This window comes from Balearica regulorum, chromosome 1 (assembly GCF_011004875.1).
Source record: "Balearica regulorum gibbericeps isolate bBalReg1 chromosome 1, bBalReg1.pri, whole genome shotgun sequence".
NCBI lineage: Eukaryota > Metazoa > Chordata > Aves > Gruiformes > Gruidae > Balearica > Balearica regulorum.
This window is the reverse complement of record NC_046184.1, coordinates 45,520,861-45,541,684: the sequence shown is the minus strand read 5'-3', so window position 1 is coordinate 45,541,684 and position 20,824 is coordinate 45,520,861. Positions and strand designations below refer to the sequence as shown.

At 36.2% G+C, this 20,824-nt stretch overlaps 1 protein-coding gene across 8 annotated transcripts in view; it reads right to left on the bottom strand.

Annotated features, from left to right (window-relative positions):
• METTL25 (methyltransferase like 25) overlaps window positions 1-20,824 on the bottom strand; it is a 63,983-nt gene that overhangs the window by 32,149 nt on the left and 11,010 nt on the right. For all 8 annotated transcript variants that reach the window (XM_075747824.1, XM_075747864.1, XM_075747833.1 and 5 more), the window contains 3 exons: window positions 16,412-16,512; window positions 10,278-10,910; window positions 7,202-7,346 (listed from right to left, as the gene is read on the bottom strand). In XM_075747824.1, the coding sequence (XP_075603939.1) occupies window positions 7,202-7,346; window positions 10,278-10,910; window positions 16,412-16,512 (879 nt within the window). The remainder of the gene's footprint in view (window positions 1-7,201; window positions 7,347-10,277; window positions 10,911-16,411; window positions 16,513-20,824) is intronic.

Below are 20,824 nucleotides of genomic sequence, written 5' to 3'. Positions count from 1 at the left end.
GATGGGAATAAAATACCATTTTTCACAGTGGACAGAGATCACCAGCAGAGGCCTAAGGAGACTTGTGCTGGAACAGGTTGTTGATCAAATTCATAAATGATCTAGAAAAGTTAATGAAGAGTAGGACAAAGTTTTCTGATGATCCTAAGGGTAATAAAAAATAGAGCCATTTCTAACAAAAATTAGAGATGAAATGGCATATAAAATTCAATGTAGATGAAAGTGATTCAAATTGGGAAAAACATTAACTTTAAACATACATTGAATGGCTTTGAACTGAGAGCTGACAGTTCGATAAAAAGATCAGCCCAGTACTAAGAAGAGGAAAAAAAATTATTAAGAATTATTAAGGAAAAAAAACCCAGAAAACACTATTATGCTACTATATAAATCCATACTGTACATGAATCTTGAATACTGTGTTTGGATTTGTTTTTATCACCTCTGATAACACGTAATACCACCCAAAAAGGTGCAGAGAAGAGAAACAGGATTGTTGCAAGTAAGGAACATATTAATAACAGGAGCAAGTAATATGAAAAATAAAAAGTGTAAAACAGATAATGGGGGAATGAAAAAAATCTGTAAAATCACGAATGGGATGGACAGAATAAATAGGGACAGACGTGTACTGGCGTTTACACACAATTTAAGGCGTATCAAAAAGAAACATGCAGTTAGCAACCCTAAAACAATTAAAAGGAAATGCTTCTTCATACAACAAGCAGTTGATTTCTTACTGCAGCATGCTATAGATGCAAAAAGTTTACGTATGTTCAGAAGGAATTTGAAGGATTCAAGGAATACAAATCCATCAAGGGCTATTTAAGGGAAATATATCATTTTGTTCCAAGAAGCTCATGACTCAAAACGTGCTGGAAGCACGACAGGGTATTTGGAGGAAGCATTGCTATGTACTCCCTACGGTTTTATACTCTTCTACACATGCCTGCTATTGGCCTCTATGGAAGACAAGACACTGGAATAGAGGAACATTTGATGTTAACAAATTGCATGATTTCCACATCTCTCTTATGGAGGCTGAAGCCAGGCTGCATGTTTATTTTGTATCTATCTTCATTTTATTTTGTTATCAAAATGAATCAGTCTTCTTTGCTATACTGATGCCACATCTGTCAAAAAAGGCCTGAGAATGGGATATAAGCAATGTAGACATTCAAAGTATACTCTCAGGTCTACCAATGTAGCAGACGGAGTGTGAAAGCAAGCTAATTCATTAAATTTGAAATTGTACTTTGATAGCAAAGCAAAGAATTACAGATATTCATTACCTATTGAAGTGGAGGCAGAAAGAAGTTTGCAAAATTCTCAGCTATTTCAAATATTTAAGAATCTTGAAGAACTCAACTGAAGATGTTTCTAATAGAACGTCATTAATATGATGAAAGTTTGGTGCTTATTTTAAAGTTGGGATTATCTCAGTGAATTTATGCCAATTTAAACTAATTGAAGATCTGTTTCATAGTGTGTTTCAATCATAAAAATAACCTGGAAATTATGTCATCCAACTTTGTTATTCCTTTAATAAACTCCATTAGTTTTAACGAAATTACAACAAATCTGTATTCAAAAGTGTTAAGCTTGGATTATAACCAGGGGACAATTATTTATCTTTAGTGATTCTGAAATCCTTGAGGATTCATATTACAAAGTGATATCAAAATCTTGCACGCATTTTCCAGTACTAGGACAGAGTAATTATGGAGTAAAGATTATTTAAGATGAATAAGTAATTCCAAACAATGACATAAAATTCTCGATAGCATCTTCTGAGATTGTAATTAAATGAAATTAAATGTCATTTTTCCTTCCCCTGGGATTATTCTGTGGAATGTAATTTTTATTACCCTCATCAAAATCCTTCACGCACAGCCTACTTTCTCACTTTGTATAAACTGCCAAACTCAGTCAAGGTAGTACTGAAACACAAATAACCCAACCTGGTTTAGGTCTTCCATGGCATCTATCTTCCATGATATAATAGTATCTCAATCTACTTCTAGAATTCCAAAGAAAGGAGAGAAACTACTTATATTGCCTTTTTCCTTCATGGGAAAGATTAAATTTTCCTGGGCCAAAGACTTCACAATTTCTTGAGCTTGTATTTTTCCTAAAAATCCCATCACTAAATGGGATTTTGCTGGAGGGGGAGCTGGGGTAAAGAAAAGTGTTCTTCCATTTCAGGAAATAGATCACTTGTCATCAAAATAATTTTCAAACCCCAAATCTAGGGCATGCTTTAATTACTGCACATTATAGAAACCTTGGCTTTCTCAATTATAATCTCTTACTGTGTACACACACAAAATTATAAAAGTAGGATAGTTTCGGATTTTAGCATATTTTTGCTACATTTATTAATGAAAAATACTTTAATAACTTAAATAGGTAATGCTGTCACTTAACGTCTGTGAAACTTACCTAGTTAATACTTTTTCAAGTTTCACAATTTTTTCAGGATCAATTCTGATAGAAAACATCTGGGTTTTAGTGACTAGTTACCTCTGTCACAAATTCATGGAAATGTGCCCCGTGCAGCAAAGATGTGTGCAAAGATGCCTTGGAAAGGAAATCAAGCTTTTTGATCTTTTGCTTGGAAGTGTTTTCCTGTGTTGCCATGGTATCAGTGATAGCTATTTTAAGACATTGGCTATGGAATATCTTTGAAAATATACCTAGGCAACACATAAATCATCTGTACTCTAATACTTCTAAAACAGTGACTAATCTTTCCATATTTCAGTGGAACAGAGTGAATATGAAGCCATTATGTTTGTGTAAGAAATCCTTTAGAAAATTCAATTTTGAAGTTTTTGTCCGCTGAATCCACCTTATTCAAGCCCTCTTCAGTTTTCAAAAATCTGATAAAATTATGTATGTGAATTATAACAACCCTTTCCATCCCTTTTGGTTCCCTTAATTATGTTCACTACCTTTTAAACGTTAGAGCATAACAAATGTAGCCAAAGTTTATATTTCCATAACTTGAGTGTCCAAGGCTCTTATTCTTATGGTAAAGGTTTGCTGACTTCTTCCAGAGTGCCTTATTGACAAGCTACTCTTCACAGCTTCCAGGAAGGCTCTAGAACTCCTCTGCCCAACATGTATCTTCTTCCTAGAGCAGTGACCTGACATTGGAAATCCTTACAAAACCTGGAGTTCACGATTTGCAGTACTCAAGCTAACCTCAAAAAGGGTTTCTATCAGACAGCTATCATGGAAACTGCCTATACAACTACACCTATGTCTTATTTCAAATTGCAAAATACTTATAAATAAGTAGCTCCTTAGCAACAGTAATGTTCACGTGATTTTTTTTCTCAAAACAGAAGATATCATATTGAAGAATTTCACTGGTTTCTACACTGGTACTGATGTGTTTGGTGGTATGGAGGATGGAAGGAAGAGAATCAGAATACAGAAACACATCAACTCCTTTTTAAGGAAAGTCAAGTCTTTTTGAAAATATCTTACATTTGCAGTTACTGTCTGTTAAAGGCTAATCATAGTCCAGCTAGTACATTGCCCCAGAAATGTATTAGCTGAATGTAAGATAAAACAGATCCCCAAAATCCTAAGAATAGTTCCTGAACAGAGGCACAGAGTTTGTTTTAACCTAAAAATCATTAGCAAACTGATTTTTTCCAGAAAAACTGCCATAATGGCTCACTATGTAAATAGGTTTATATAAAAAGTCTCTAATAAATAGTAAAATCCTTACTACTCTGATGTAATTGACTATCCGATGGAGTAACAGTGAAGAAAAACCCCAAAGGAATCAATTATACTAATGGCTAAGTGCATTTTATCCATAGAAGAGTCTCTGTATAAACAGCCAGTTCTCCTTAGAGAAAGCCAAAGTAAAACTACTTAGAATTTTCCAAGAGCTGTCATAATATTCCTTATTAACTGAAATCTAGTATTTGGTCTTGCTTATAACAGCAGTGAAATTTAAAGACAGGTGTTAAAAGTCACTGCCTTCAACTTTTGTTTAATTGAATTGAAATTTGACATTACACAGCACCTCTACATTGTTGTAGTTACTAATAAATCAAAACAAAGGCTTTCATGATCTTAAGAGTTCAATATTATTCCCAACATAATTGGAAATGTGGTCCCATTAAAAAAAATCCAGATGAATTTAGCTTATTCATAAGGACACTTCATACTGATTGCAACATTCAAGACTATGACTACTGGCACCTAGCTTGAATCAGGCAACCATCTTGCAATATCTTTACTATTTTTAAAATATATGAGAAATGAAAGGCATTATTCCATGTAGTCAGCTCCTCAGAGACAAAAAACCCAACCTTGCGATAACCAAAATGATTCAATAGCCCGCCAAAAATAGCATAGTAATATTTTGTTGATATTTTGTCAGCTCACCACCTCAGACTTATAAACACTGCATTAGCCATCAAAACAGGTAAAATTTCTTCCCATGAATAAAAGTTAACCCCCGTTAATACAAAGTAAAAAAAGCAAATTTTCACTGGCCTCAAACAAGACTGATTTTGGTATTAAATAAAATGTAAATGCCAAACAACATACAGACCAGCCATCTCAAGTTATGGCAACCATCACACAGCAGCTTTTTTGTGAGATGGCACATTTGCTTCAGCTAGGCTTACGAGAATAACCATCTGCGTTTACATTAAAGAAAAAGAAGCAGCAAAGATGGGAAATTTACGCTGACTTTAGCATGACTTTCAGCAAGGTTTCCTTAGTATCATTTTAGCCAAACTGGAAAGATATGATTGAGACAGGTGTTCTCTAAGGTGGGTAGAAAATTGATAGGACTCTGATGGTTAACAGTGAAGCCTGTAGGTTAAGGGATGTAATTACTCCCCCCCATTTTAGCACTTGTGAGAGTATCTATGCTGCTTTGGGCTCTCCAGCCCGCCACACTGACTTACTGGAATGAGCTCAGTGGTGGCAAGAGGACTACAGGGCTGCAGAGAAGGTCAAGGAGGGATCTAACTGCTGTCTTCAACTACCTAAAGGAAAGGGAACAGAAAAGATCAAGCCGGACTCTTCTTGGGGGTGCACAATGAAAACACAATAATGTACGAAAGCTGAAAATTCTGAATGGTTACGAGGAAAAAAACCATCATGGTGAGGGAAAACATTGCAACAGCTTCTGAATCACTGCCCTTGGAGATACTCAAAACATTACTGGACAAGGCCCTGAACAACTGTCCTTGCCTTTGCAAGTGATCCTGACCAGACGACCTCCAGAGACAACTTCCAAGCTAAATTATTTCATCACGATTATACAATTTGGTCTATTTTGGAAGCAGTACCAAAATTTACTTGCCCTAGACAGCTGCAAGAGGAATTAGTTTACTTCTTGTACAGAGTGAATTGCAGATCCATACCATCTGATTAGTTAGAGAGTCCTCTAGCATCCTCTAGAATGCTCTGCTGGTTTGAAATCTGTGCATAGGAAGTGTAGGCACAAGCTATAGTCCCAATTCTTTCCCATTGTCCCTTTGAAGAAATTTTAGCTCTTAGATATTGTTGGTCCTTGTGCTCTTACCCCTCCGTTGCACATTTACGAACAAGCCATATAATAGATTACTTTTCCAGGGGAATACAATAGCATTATAGATTTTAGAATATGTACCCTCATAGTAATAGTAAAAAAATACCAATTTTTTTGAGCATCACTGGAACTACTTATGTGTTCTTTCCCAAAAAAAGAATACTGCAATTTCCTTTTATTCTGCCTAAAGATTCTTCTTTGACAGTAATTTTTATCCTTCAAGCTGAGAAAAATCAGTCAGATGATAGAAATTCCAACATGCAATTTGGCTTCATTTCCACACTGCTGTGAAACTGCAGTATCTCTTACCACTGTGCACGTACATCTGTTTGTTTGATCTTAGAATAGGTTATCACATCTGATCCTTTGGCGGTGTCTCAGTAACAATAATTTACTGAAGCCTTATGCACTGGTCTGGAAAAAGTAATCCTACAACTAGAACAGGAAGTTGTAGCCTCTTCGCAATACCAAAAAATAATCAAATATTTCAGACACACAAACTTAATGACAAGTGCCTGAGAAGTTCATAATTTTTTAAAACCCTGATGTAAAAGGAATTGTATGGGTTTTACTAATGACATTTCTATAACTCAGGAATTTCAATAATGTCTTATTTTTCTTTGTTTTTGGGGTAGTTTGAAGTATTGCAAAATAAGTGAAACTAATAGACTGCAGAAACTCTTAAAATTGTTGCAGAGCAAGATAAAAACAACACGAAAAGATCATTAAAGCAAGCAAGAGCTAGCATGTGTCATGGTCAGTCTGGAGCTGTGCCTTAGCTGCCTGAGCAGCCAACTGCTCAAGAGTAGCAGCTGGGTTCCACCTGCCTTTCTGTCCATGAAGTTCCCTGGAAGAGCTGAAATAACCTTTGCCAATCCACCCCTCTCTCAAATTTGGTTGATATGACGATCAGGTTCTAGGATTTTGGCAGATGGTCATTTAGACAGCTCAGCTACATACCACTTGTCTGAGGAAAGCCAGCCAATTAATGATTTTCATCATGCAGAATTTACCTTTCAAGTAAAGATACTTTCTAGTCAAAAATGAAAACAAATCAGATTTGAAGGAAAGTTTGCCTGTAGTGCGAATCCCCAAATAATTTTTAGGTTGTCTCCCCAAGAAAAACTGTTATATATGTACTGTTCCGTAATGTTCGAAACTGGCAATGCCCCAGAGCACAGCACTCAGATGAGTGTTTTTTTTGAGTAATAACTTACATTACAAGGACTTAATTCTGCTCATAGTTGTATATATACAACTCAACATAAATGGATGTTGCATGCAGACAGCCAAGGGCAAAATCTGGTACAAAATATTTCAAAAGGATGAAAACATATTGGACTAAAAAAGCCTCCACATTTTACAAGTGAAGTAATGGAATAAAACCAGCTGTATTCATAAACACATAAAAACGTTCTGCATTAATGTCCCTAATTTCAGGATGAATATTAGGAATATTGGCATAACAGAAAAGCTACAGGGCATCCGGGAGTGAATGACCCACGTAATGTAATTAAAACCAGTACTAAATAAGCCACTGGAAAGGAACAAACACAAGGAGGTTATTAATTAAAAGGTACAATACTCTCAACATGCAAATTGGCAGCCACAAGTTAAGCTCAGAAGAATTACCTTCTTGGTTTTCAAACTGTTCTGACAACAGATGGTAGCAGCAGCCTACACTGCAAACTGCTTTGATTTCAGGCTTGGCAGTAAAAATTCGTAGTGTATTTGCAGCGAGATCACCACATGTATGTAGACCCACCATCATACAGTCCTAAATAAGAAAAAGAAAAAAAGGCAACAATAAAGCATCTCCCTCTTCAGCTGAAAAGACACGAACAACAAACTCCAAAACCCAAACATGCTGCAACTGGCTATCGAGCGGTAAGGTTTAAATACACAACTCCATGGGGACTCCTGCTGTTCTGTTCTAGAATTTTTCAATGCCTAACAAAAGTTCTTCAGTGCTAAGCAAACACAGTGCATTGCCTCTGTGGCGAGCCAGACCACCCATTGCTTTTTTCCGGAAAGGAACTAACCATCTCTGTACTCTACTTTCACCGGCCATGAGGAAGCAGAAGTTCAAGACTACAAATAGCAGCTGGTTTACCTGCATGGAAGGGAACATCTGCGTGGTGACTGGACACTGGCCATTTTCTCTTGTCTTTCCTAGCCTTCCTGTTGTTATTATTACTACCACTGATACTTCCTTTTCTTACCTCAGATTTACTGGTCTAAGTCTGACTGGACCTAGCTATGGCATTTCTGCTACTTTAAATTGCTGAAATCAAAACCATTTCCTAAATATAATTTGAAGAGCAGGCTTTGTTATTTCTAAAACTGTCGTACTGTCGCGGTTTTGCAGGGTGCCTACTACTATTCAACAACAAACGGGCATTTTCTTCCATAGCACAAAGTAAGAACTTCAGCTTCAGGTGCTCTATTCTTCTTTCATTCTACTTCCTGCTTTTCTTCTTCCTCAATTTCCCTTTTCTCTCTATTTCTCCACAAATTATTCCTCTTCTCATCATTCGTAACAAGATATTTCCCTGCTAGCTTTAGTAGTCGAAACCCACATGGTAAATGTGGTGTTGCTTTGAATTTCAGCCTTATTTAATAACAAGATTATCAACAAGAAATTAGCCCAGGGGCATTCGATTGTGACACATTTCTATAATCATTGTGACCTCACGTGCACATCTATTTTTGCTGCTCTACACTCGATTTTCTCACACATCTGTATTATATAGTAATGTATGTGTGAAACAGTAAAACCTCCCCTTTTTTCCTCTATTTTTTAATTCTTCCCATCCCCCTCCTCGCCTTCCACTTCACGCTGCTTCTCCACGCTTACCCTCTCCTTGTCTTAGAATCCAACATTTTTAGGTGGCAAAAGTTCAGTTTCAGTTCAGTTTAGCTTTTAAAGACTTTTTTCCTACCAGTTAGCTTCAGCTCACCATTCCACAAAGCTTTTTTCCACAAGCAATTACAGAAATAGTGGGACAACAGTAAAGTTTGGAAGCTAAGGGAAGATGTGCACTTGCAACGGCAGCATTTAAATCCCAGGAAAGGAAAATTTAGAGAGATTCTTTTAGGAGAAAGCTAGTGGAAGATAGCTATTACATGCGAGACAGAGGAAACATATGACGATGCTCAAAAATTCTGAACAATAGGAGGGCAGTCTGTCTGCGTCAGGTACACTTTTGGGCCATCACTGACTTCAGTGAGGTTGCCCGGGTATAAGTGAAAGTACTTTCTGGATTGTTGGCCTAAGCGTAGCAAAATCGAATCTCTCAATATTAGTCCTGGGCTACATACAAACACGCATTCTTATAACCATATTTCATCAGCAAATTCATTTCAGAACTTAAGGTATAAATGAGTAAATACTCATTTTCTGCACTCCCCATTTGTCCCCAGCTTAGGAAAATTTCAGAAAAAAAATAAATCAAGTTATGGTTACAATAAAAACCTGGAAATATTTGTAAAACTATTTCTAAAAATATTTTATTTCTAAATGTCTCAAAATACTTTTAAAAAAATGATTGCACATTTTAAAGTTTTTGATTACACACATTCATCACACATAGTGTGCAGTTTGGTTATTACTATTTTTTTAACACAATGAAGCTTTTACCTTTCCTGACAGTAATGTGGGTCTTTTGGGTTGGTGTTGTGTTTTTTTTTTTTTTAATAAAGACAGACAGTGATAAAGGATTGCTTTTGCCTTTTACATCATTCAAATTACATGCGAAAAGGATAGCAAATCCAACTGTGTAAATGTAAAGGCAGATGCTTCACCAGCAAACCCTGCTCTTCAGGGTGTCTTCTGCAGACAGACATGAGCTTGCTCCACACGTTCCACACGTAGGATTTATTAGCTCAAGTTATAGGGCCATTAATACAAACTATGTTGGTCTTGAATTAGAGATGAATTACACCCCTGAATATATCAGTTCACTTACTACTGAACACAGACAAGTTTCCATCTTTCCATAAAGGACTGAATGTATCTACCCAATCAACGTATGTTAGCTCGGGCATAGGAACCCAACAGCCATACAGCTTCTAGACTTGTGTCACTGTCTTTGGGCAACTGAGCTTGAGCTTGTTTCTGTAGACACAATCCCTGCCAGCTAGTAAACTACTAACTGAACTTAGAGTAACTCTGAAAAGTCAAAATAGAAAAACATTATTTGCAAACAGGGCTCTCTACACACTCTATGTAGAATACTATACACAATAAATTCTCCTATGCCTTCAAAGTTTAATTGAAATTACAAAAATATAAAACTAAAAATTAAGAAATTTCAGGAAAATTGAAATTCCAGTGTTTAACATATCCATCTAGCTGGTAAATATAACCCTTTTCATTATAATTAGATGTTATCTATAACCACAGTTGTAAAATACCTGAATGTGTTAGCATGTATGCTATTAACTTTGACAGCTGATTATTATCCACCCCATAAATTCTAAAAGCTGCTTTACATATTCAAAATAATCTTAACACATATATTAAAATAGAAAAACAATCTGTATCTGCCAGATATACTTCTGCTAACTGGCTGAAAAACATTATTGGGCCAGAATATTCATTTACACCACTGACAGCACTCTATGTACACTCAGCAAACAATATGTATGTATGAAAATGGCAATATAAAGACACTGGACAATCTACTTCAAATATTAGTAAAATAACCTCCAGATCTGTTATGATGTCACTGAGTTCTGTTTCCGCAGTGATGCAAGAGGTCAATGGAAAATACAGGTTTGATTCACTCGTCTTGCTCGCTTTAGCCTTGAGAGATGCCATCTTCCTTTGCGCCTTTTCCTCTTCACAGAGTTCCCCACAGTTACCATGAGATGAAGAAAAAACTTCTACAGCATCAGAAGGCAGAACATTTAGAATAGCAAGAACCTCTTCAGAAAGTTTGCTCTCATCAGATTGTGTCCGAGCCACCAAGTCAGCTTCAGTTTGTTTGCTGGTTTCAGATGTAGCTACTTCTGTGAAACTACAAGAAGGAACTAAATCTTGGATAGTCACTTGGTCTTGACTTTGAAGACTGCTGTCATTATTTAAGGGCTTTTCATCAATTGCTTTACATTTAATTTCACTTTCTAGTGGCCTGTCATCTGCCTTTTCCAACCTCTGGCTTTTGAGGTTTGCTCTTCCTCGACTCTGATATGCTCTCCAGTGCTTCTTCAATTTTCTGTTCCTTTCATGAGCACCATTAGTGTTGGAGTTTGAGGAGTCAATTCCATAAACTTGTAAGTTATATTGCATGGACAAAAATGAACTCAGGTAGCCTTTTCCAGAACCTATATCAATCACCTAGATAATGAGGGAGAAAAAATTGCTATATTAATGAGCAACAAGACACACTTCAATCAAAAGAAAAATAATTCTCTAAAAAATTAAGCAGGGATTTCATAATTACCTTATCCCTCCTAAAATACTTAGTTCATTTGCTTTGCAGATCTACCTTCTGGCTTTAAAACACAGAATTAAGTCTTAACTGGTTCGCTCCAGAAAACAGACACTCCAATGCTTATGCAATGCACATGTCCTGACTCTTCTGGGAAAGACTTCCAGTATATTTTTTGCCACAGAGGTTCCTTCTGCTAAAGAAAATAACTGTAAACCACTACCACCACTACCTGCCCTTGCCAAACTGGGTCAGGATATAGAGTTAGCAAAGAAAGCATTCACAGTATTTAGCTTTAGGCATCTAACTCCCACACTGAGGAGTCTACTACCACTAGGTGTACAGAAAAGCATCTTCAGATTTGGTGCCTAACTTAATCTCTTCAGATGTGATATAAAGACAGGTGGTATTAATACCCCCTTTTATGTCAGAATGCTTATTTATACCAGTTTCCCATTCTGTGCAAATGATCCATACAGCTTTGATTAACATAAGGATGCTTTTGTAATAAAATAAAGGGGCTTATATGTCACATGTGCTTTCACTGCCTGTTCTGGGGGAAGGAGGGACTGGAGGGGATGACTAGCTGGCAGTTCTGTTTCTCTCTTGGCTGACAGCACGTGCTACTTCAGCGACTGACACAACACAGGAAGGAAAAGGCTATACAGAGTAGTAGCAGCAACAGGGGTAACCCGAGACTTTAAGTACATAATCACAGGTTTATAGCATGTGTGTTTTAATTTGTAATAAATATATAACAAAGTATCTTACAAGAATAGGCAGAGTGTCATTTCTCCAAAGAAGGAAAAGGATAATGTTCGCTTCTGCTCAGGTATCTACCAAAAAATATATTGACTAGATATACATCTTTATAGATGTTCCTGAAAGTGTTTGATTCAAGAACATCCGTGTTTTGTTCTTGGTCTGTCACGCATTCATAAGAAAGCTTACACTGGTATTTGTAAGTCCAGATAGCAGCATACACTACACGGATCCATCTCAAACTCAACTGTATGATTTCTTATCATATAAGAATACATAAGAATACTGAATACAGCAATACTTGTACTGAAATGAAAAAGAAAGATTTATTCCTTATTCTAAGAAAGTTAAAGATTTGTATAGCCATGGAATTCAAAAGAAAAATTTGAAGCAATGTCACTAAAGACTATGTAAAACAGTGGAGAATACACAATACTAGGTAAAAATTGTTTACCCAGCCTGCACGTGGCTTTCTCATCTGCACTCTTCATGCGATATTGCTGCATATTTGCCATCTAGGTACGCTATACTCCCCAAATTTCTTGAATGAAATCAGTACAGAATTGGATTTAGTGAAACAGAATTGATATAATCTAAGCATACTTTTTGAAAACTTTCTTTATTTGTCACATTGATCACCAATATTCTCCTAGATTAAAAAGTGAAGGAAAGAAAAGTGCCCAAGGGATAATTTTACCTACTATTTTATGTAACAGATATTACAATTATGCAGAATATGCACACCTCCACTCCTATAAGGTTTTTAATTATTTCTGTGAAAGGCAGCATCTGGACACAGAGTCAGCTAATGAATGATTCCTAACTCCTGCGTGTGACCTCTAGTGGCTGTAAAGAGAAAACGCTGTTTGGGTAAGGTTTTTTAGTTGTTTCCAAATAAAAATAAAACAGTAATATATTGTTAAATTATCACTAGGAGAATAGGTTTAAAAAACGAGAGGAAAATTTGACTAAATATAAGCAGGCAATGATCTTGTGCTAAACAAATAGACTGCATTAAATTAATCCCTGCTTTACCTTGCCTTGATTACATAAGGAAAGGTAATCAACAACCCGTAGCATATCTGCCAAGCATGAACTTTTAAAATGAAATTTCCATGATATAATGAACTCCAAAGGTCTTGTCCATAGTGATTTGGGTACTATGTTTTAAACACAGTGTCTGGCGCAGCGCAATCAAGAACTTTGTTTCCAGAAGCATTCCAACATTTCCCAATATCAAATCACAAATTTAATGGATGCTGAATGCAGAATTATATCATACTTAACATTACGCACTGCAACTCTTGCTGCACATGCTGCACTTTCCAAGAAAGACTTTCACAAATGCATTAAAGAAAACAAATACGCATTTAAGCAAAGAAGAATCATCACTGGCTTCTTTTCAGAGTTTAATCAAGAACTTCTTTTATAAAATAAACTTCCTCTTGTATGACAGGAATAATGCTTAAAAGGGGCGGTAAACAACTGAAAAAAACCCTTTAGTTAGTTTGCTTTAATGTTTTAATTCAAATCATTAACCTAGAAGTGATTACAGTAGTAATAAAATTTTTGCTTTTATTCTCATTTTACTATTTCTTATACTACATTATAAAATACCACAAGAGAGTAATATCTTCTACCACCCATTATACATCATGGGTATTGAGGTGAAATGGAGGGCATTTTTCAAGCCGTCAGTGATCTGTAATATCTGAAAGAAAAACCCCGAGGACACGTGCTGCTGTAAAACATGTGTTGTGTTTTCATAGCTCTAGATTTTTTAATTAAATGCTGCATATATTTTGTTTTGCGAGAAGGATAGAAAAAAAATCAATAAGGAAAAAACTCTCCTAAAACTTTACAATTCCTGTATTTTTTAAGTTGAAAGGTAACCAAAACAAAAGAAGTTGCTTTTTAATAACTGAGAAGGAGGCTTTCCTTTTTATTTTTTTTTTTTAAATGTAACTGGAAAGCTCTTTTCATATATTAGGGATTTGTAACTTTGCACAAATAAATTCCGTTACAGTGTATGACTAAAATGGAAAAAAAGTTAATATAGAGCAGTCAGCATTTCATATTCAGTGATATATTGCAATAATATTTTTCATTAAATGATACAATTTAAAAAAAAAATAAACAGAAAATAATCTTTTGTCTAAAGATACTCTAAGCCATCTGATAAAAGTACATAATCACTGGATGAAATTGCAGCATATTGACAGATATTTAATAATGATTGGTTTGAGATTTTATTAGTAACTCGTTTTATTAGCTACATCGGGACTTAGGTGAGGTCATTAAGGTGGCTCTACTTTTTTTTACTCTCTGAATATGGGTTTTCCTCTCCTTTCGTTCCTGAATCTCACAGGAACTATTTAAAATCTAAATGAAAATGCTATATGAAACACCACCTTCCAGCAAACTTAGAGAAAGCAAACTATGCTTTCCTACAGCTTCTTCAGTCTGTTAAAGTCTTCAGCACTTGAAGAACTAATACTTGCCTCAAGCAAAAGGTAAGCAAGGCAGAAAACATGCTAATGATAGAAGAAATTACTTTCACAAATCTGCTGCTGCTGTATTTTTATTCTTTACAGAGTGCATCCACACTTGTCACCGCGGCTGGGTCTTGCAAGAGCTGCTGGAGCGATCGCCTTCCATCACTGTAAGCGATCGCAGATGCTCACAAATTGATTGTGTCTCATCCAGTAATATTTGGCCTTAATTGAAGCTCTCTATTTACTCGGCAATCCCAGTCGTAAGGAGAAGACTGCCTAAAACTGCACCTTCATCAGTTGTTCCTCACAAAACAGATGGTCAGGATTCATATTTGATCTCTGTTTCCAAGGATACCGTAGGCCTGACCCAAGCCTGTTGAGAGTACTGCATCATTTATACTATCTAAATTAAACTCCATCTGAGCCAAATAACTTCCAAATTAAAGTTCAGCTTCAGAAACTCAGAGCTGAATCCAAGTTTTGGGGCCTGCCCTTCAGTCTATGGTGGCAGGAGCAGCAACTTGGGACACTGCAGTTATGTCTCTACTGCTAAACTGACCTGAGAACGGCCATGTACCCCACCCCCAGCGCACAACTGGCCACACCGTTAATTTTTAGCAACCCCTCTGGCGCAGGTACGAAGCAGGCCAGCTAGCATTCACCCACTGCAAAGGCCAGGCACAATTTAGGGGACACAATATATCAGAGACCATAGTAATATGGACTTAGCCTGCCCAAGTGCAGCTGTCTCTCCTCCCTTACCCACGTCTGATATCTTAAACTATACTTGGGGAACGGAGGGGGAAAAGCTCAGAGGGATACATGTAGAATAAAATCGGAGCAGATACCTTATTAATCTTTGGTTTTAAACAAATTTAGTTTGTTCTCCACAAATCTTTGTAGGAATGAATATTAAGCTGGAGGAAACTAATCTTCATTTATGCTTACATTTACAATTGGACAGAAAGCAAGTGCAGCTCAGATGTGGAAAGGAATCAAACACAGTGTCCAGAACCACTAGTTGTCTACAGTTTAAAGCGAGCATGAAGCTACATAGCCAGTTACTAGCATTATAGAGATTAAGATGATTAAACCAACTCAGTTCACCCAGATACTTAAAAATTTAGTCTTACTGCAACAAACGTCTAATACGTGGAATCTAACAGAAAATTTAACATTGAAAAAGCTTACAGAAAATTAAGTGTATGTAAAATGAAGAAATGGTATTTAATGGTGTTACTTTTGTCAACCAGAATGTGAAATATGGTACTGAAAAAAGTCTTGTTGCGATGCTTGTGTTTTGTCAACAGATCCATAAGTAAACATCTACGAGGTTTTAATGCAACAGTGATTTAGTGCACTGTGCAATCATAATTACATGTAAAAAAAAAAAGGTAAATTATAATCACATTTTGAGGAAGGAATCCTGCAATTCTTCAGCATCCAAGGATGAACTTGCCATCTGATGTATGAAATGCTGGATTCATAGTCACTGGGTAATTACGATGTTGAGCGCCCAGATGTCACGTGTTCTACCAAATGTACTCTCTGTGCACACTCTGCTACATAAATCTCTGCTTAATCTGATCTCTCTTCAAACTAAAAAAGTCATAACTAAATTCCTAATTGAAGATGTCAATCCATGTTAAAGAAAGGTCAACAGCATTAAACAATAGGAAACATTTTAAATCCCTTATGCCAGAATAAGAAGACATGCTTTCAAAATTTCTCAGATTTTCTGCGTTGGTCTCTATGTGGTACTCCTCGACAGAAGAAGTTGTTTTACTCTCCTGCTGATGCCTATGGTAAATTGCCAGCAGTATAATACTGATAAACAAGGCAGTACTCGTGCATAGCAAAAAGCAATACAATTTTTAGCTGTTCAACATATAGAGGATGATTATAATTTCTTAAATTTTTTTATGAGTCATAAAATGATTATGAATTACTGAAAGGCGGCTCCTTTGGAACGATACATTTGAAAAGAAACTTGTCCTTCAGTGTGGCCCTAAAGGCTCTTTTTTAGCTACGATTATTTACAGGAAGAATAAGAACAGCAGTGACAGAATATCAAAATGGGGTATTTGAACACAATAGGGAGAATAATTTGGAAGGCAGACAGTAACATACAGTAAGAACTGCTTCCTTACCTGCTTTATACCACAATAATTTGCTATTTTGTCTACCAGCTCTGACATCACCTGCACTTCATGTGATTTCTTATTATTCATAAACTCATCAGTTTTGATACCTGTGTCACATTAAGAAAATAAATACACATTAACACAATCCATAATAATAAAGATTTGCAATGAATCAGAAAAAATACCAGGCTAAAAATATGCTACAGTGTTTTTATATTTTAAGAATCGTTATTTTTAATTAAAAACTCACTAAATTATTACAAGACTAAACTTCTGAATTATAGATGAATTAGTAAAATTCAACATACTGTAAAACTTAGTGCAGTTAGTGTAGTTTTTTAAAGATGCAGCATATCTAATATCTTACCAGATGTTAGACAATAGCTACTATTACAAAACCATACTATTTCTTTCTGTTCATTAAAAAATAGTTATTTTTATGTTGTTTAGCACATTTACCTTTACCTATGTGAAGTAGAAGAGCAGGGACAATTAATAATCACACAGTACAGCAGTGTACAGCTGCAGATTTGCTCATAGTATCAAATGGCAGATATCTCAAATAAAAGTTATGAACGATGCTGGGGAAATTCAAAGGAAGATGCACATTCCTTTTCTCTTTATTTACGCTATGGATGGGTTATAGACCTTCTACATCTTTCCGGTAGTAAATTACTCATTGCAGTGTTGCCGGAGAATGTGTTAAGAAGATGATGGGAGTCAGCCTCTACCACGAGTTTACCGCTTGTGCAGCTTACCGGGCACCCACTTGCTAATCTCTACAACCCCCAAGCAAAGGAGCAGCTCAGAAGTCGCTCCCTTGTAAGAAACCCAGGCGTTTCTTTCAGGCCACCAACGCTACAAGTACACTTGGCTCTAGTTAAATCGATGGGAATTTTTGTTAAGTCTTGAGTGAGAAGAAACTGGACCGTTACTGACAAGCATGCCCCTAGAAAACAAGACTTTTCTACATGACTAGGCAGATTAATATACTTTTCCGTTCTCCGCTTTTTTGCACAGTATGTGTTCATCTGTCCAGAAACTGATCATTAGGCAAAAAACTACGTTCACTCCTTGATCAGATCATGCCGGGAGCAGAGCCAAGAGTGTTACTTCTTTAAAAGAGAGTGGGGGATTGAATGACCACATGAGAAACTTAATGTTTTCTCTATTTTTCCCCAAACCCACAGGATCTCTCTATTTCTTAAACATCTGGGTTTTTTGTAATAAACTGTTATGACAATACTTAAAATCTAATATAGACTCTATGAACTGACAAAAGAAAAAAATAGACTAAAATACTTTTAAACAAAACAAAGTGCGGAAGCAATTGTTTGTCATTTCACTAAAGATTCTCCTTAACTTTAGCATTGTGAAGATCTACAGAGTGTCCTAAAAAAAATCAATTTGTAACTATTTCAAGTGAAAGGAAAAAAAAACAGAAAAAATTAAAAAAAAGAAAGAAAGAAAGAAAAAAGGTCTCTTTTTTGTTTATCTTTCAACATTTTGGTATCTGGATAGGCTCATCAGAAGAAAGAAGCAGAACGGGAACAGGAAGAAACAGACATTTAGCTTCTGCAAAGAAATAAAAGTTGTTTGTGCTCCAAAGCAGTACTGTCACTTTGAACTATCACCACATATTGCATCTTTCACACTTTGCTGTAGTATGAACTCAAAAGACTGAAGAGGGTAATGCTGTGTGAAGGACCATTTCAGACAGTACTTAATCCAAACTAAGTATTTCAAATATGGAAGAAATCCAGAAATCCAGAAGCAAGACCCAATTTAGAAAAACTGTGGTTCCAGGTAAAAAAAAAAAAAATCATAGTTTGCTTATACCTACATATATAAAGCATTTATCACCTTAGCTAGTAAAGTTTCTTAACTATTTTTAGACCTCTTGCCCTACATTTTGCAGAATGAACACTCTACTTATATTTCAGCTCAGGGAAAATTATACTGTTTACAGAAAAATAGGGATTTTTAATAAATTTTACTGTTGCTGCATTTTCTGCAAAATTCTGATGGTTTTTTTTTTACATTATTTTGAAAAACAGACAGACATATTACAATCTAATAGAAAACTTGTATTTGGGGACTGTTTTATATTGCCAAGACAACTGCAAATTTTAAAAAAATATGTATACTAGTTTTAAACAAACTGTGTAAATTCATTCTGCTACCACAAAACTACTTCTTGAAACAAAAAATTATACATGTAAATTTCCTTATTATGTGTACAACTGATGCAAGCAGAACAGATGCTAATTTCAAAAACCATACTTTTGTGATGAAAAAAGAAAGTGGGGTTCGACTACTTGACAGAAGTACCTTCAATATAATAGAGTAACAGAAAGCTTACTGTTACTAGTTTTAGCTGGTACTGAAATGTTGCTTATTTCCATTGTGAACCCCTAGCACAGGTAGCTGGTTTTCTTTTGAAAAAAACTGCTTCAACTCTATAATGCCATTTACACCTACATCTTTAGTTCCGAAGCTGAACGGATTGAGGAGAGAATGTCTTTTATGCAGGGCTAATGCAGATCTTCCTAATATCTCCTATGGCAGAATGCAGGGTTTTTCTACCCCAGCTACCTGTGGAAATTCAGATACCCCAGATGATAAAAAACAAAATTCACAGTCCACGGCAGACAACACCACCTATACAGAAGTTACACCGCTATGATTTCATTCCATAAACAGACTAAGGGACTGGGATAACCATATGCTAAAAAAAACCCATTGAGGCAGACTGATTCTGCCTGCCTCACATATTCCATTATGTGGAATTTAAAGATGGGTTTATTAACAGTCGTATTAACATGACTATTACCATGGCCATAAACACACTGCAACGGTAAAGAGCACTCTTAATCCAGTATTTTAGCAACCTTTGCTTCTCATGTCAGATATGAAGCCTGCAACAAGAGAAATGGTCTGTGTTGGCTTCCTCCCTTTGGACCAGGCTCTTCTGGATCCTGAGTGCTCAGTGCAAGCAACCTGATGGTGCAGTAAGGACCACAGTAACCTTCATTAGGAAGCAATGGAGAAAGCCCTTTACACTCAGAACTCCATTCTGAGTAGCTGTGTCCACAACATGCTTAAAATGTTTGTGCTTGCTTACCAATTATTCCAAGGAACAACAGCAATATGTCTACATTACAACGGTGAAGAAGTTAGAGAACTGTGGGAATAGGGTCATAAGCATGTTTGTCTTAGAACAAGAAAATGTATTAAAAACATCTGAAACATAAATGGAATTATCCTGATGCATACTTTTCAGAATACGAGCAAGGTCATTGTAAAGTCGTCAGTTTTCTCAGACTTACACTTCTCTTGACTTGCAAGCTTTCGTATGTCAGGAAATGAATACACTTTCTGAAATACAGAATAATCGTCCAAAATATCTGAAATAGCTTAAAGTTAAAAGATCACAACTTTCATTTGGCAACTTGCACATTATGAATACACAGTTTGGTATTTTGCTTCTGCCAAATATTTACCAGGAACTTCAATTAAGTTAATTTAACTGATACTTACTGCCAATTCAACACAAAGGTTTTGAATTATAATACCATTGTTTACATTTGGAACACTGCCTTATCCTGATGCTCCATTCTGCATGACAAGAAGATGAAAGAATCCTTGCAGTTTTGTCTAAGAAAGCCAATCAAGGTATGAACTCAAGTAGGAGTATAACAAGGTACAACTACAGAATTACAGAAAATTATGCAGAACACAGGGAATGAGAGCATAATAAAAATGAAAAGAGCTGAAAAGCAAGCAGAAGAAAAGCAGCATATAGTTGTCAACCAAGAAAAAAGGGCTTCAGATGAGCGAAGAGCAGAAAGAAAGAGGTCAGAAAGTAAGACCAATGCACAATAAACCATTAAGACTATCATCTCAGCTATAGCATTTTAATATTTCTGAAGAAATGAAAAACTGGGGAGCCAACCATGAAAAATAGTGAAATTGGAAAGAGAAGATTGCTGTAGAAAATGGGAGAGATGCCCAACTGTCCTGGCTTCAGCTGGGATAGAGTTAAATTTCTTCCTAGCAGTGGGTATAGTGCTGTGTTTTGGATTTAGGATGAGAATAATGTTGATAACACACTGATGTTTCGGTTGTTGCTAGGCAATGTTTACACCGAGTCAAGGACTTTTCAGCTTCTCACACTGTCCCACCAGCGAGTAGCTGGGGGTGCACAAGAGGCTGGGAGGGAGCACTGCCAGGACAGCTGATCCAAACTGCCAAAGGGATATTCTATACCATGTGATGTTATGCTCAGTATATAACTTGGGGGAAGCTGGCTGGGAACGTATCCATGGCTCAGGAACTAGCTGGGCATTGGTCAGTGGGTGGTGAGCAATTGTGCTGTGCAACAGTTGTTTTGTATATTCTTTTATTATTATTATTACT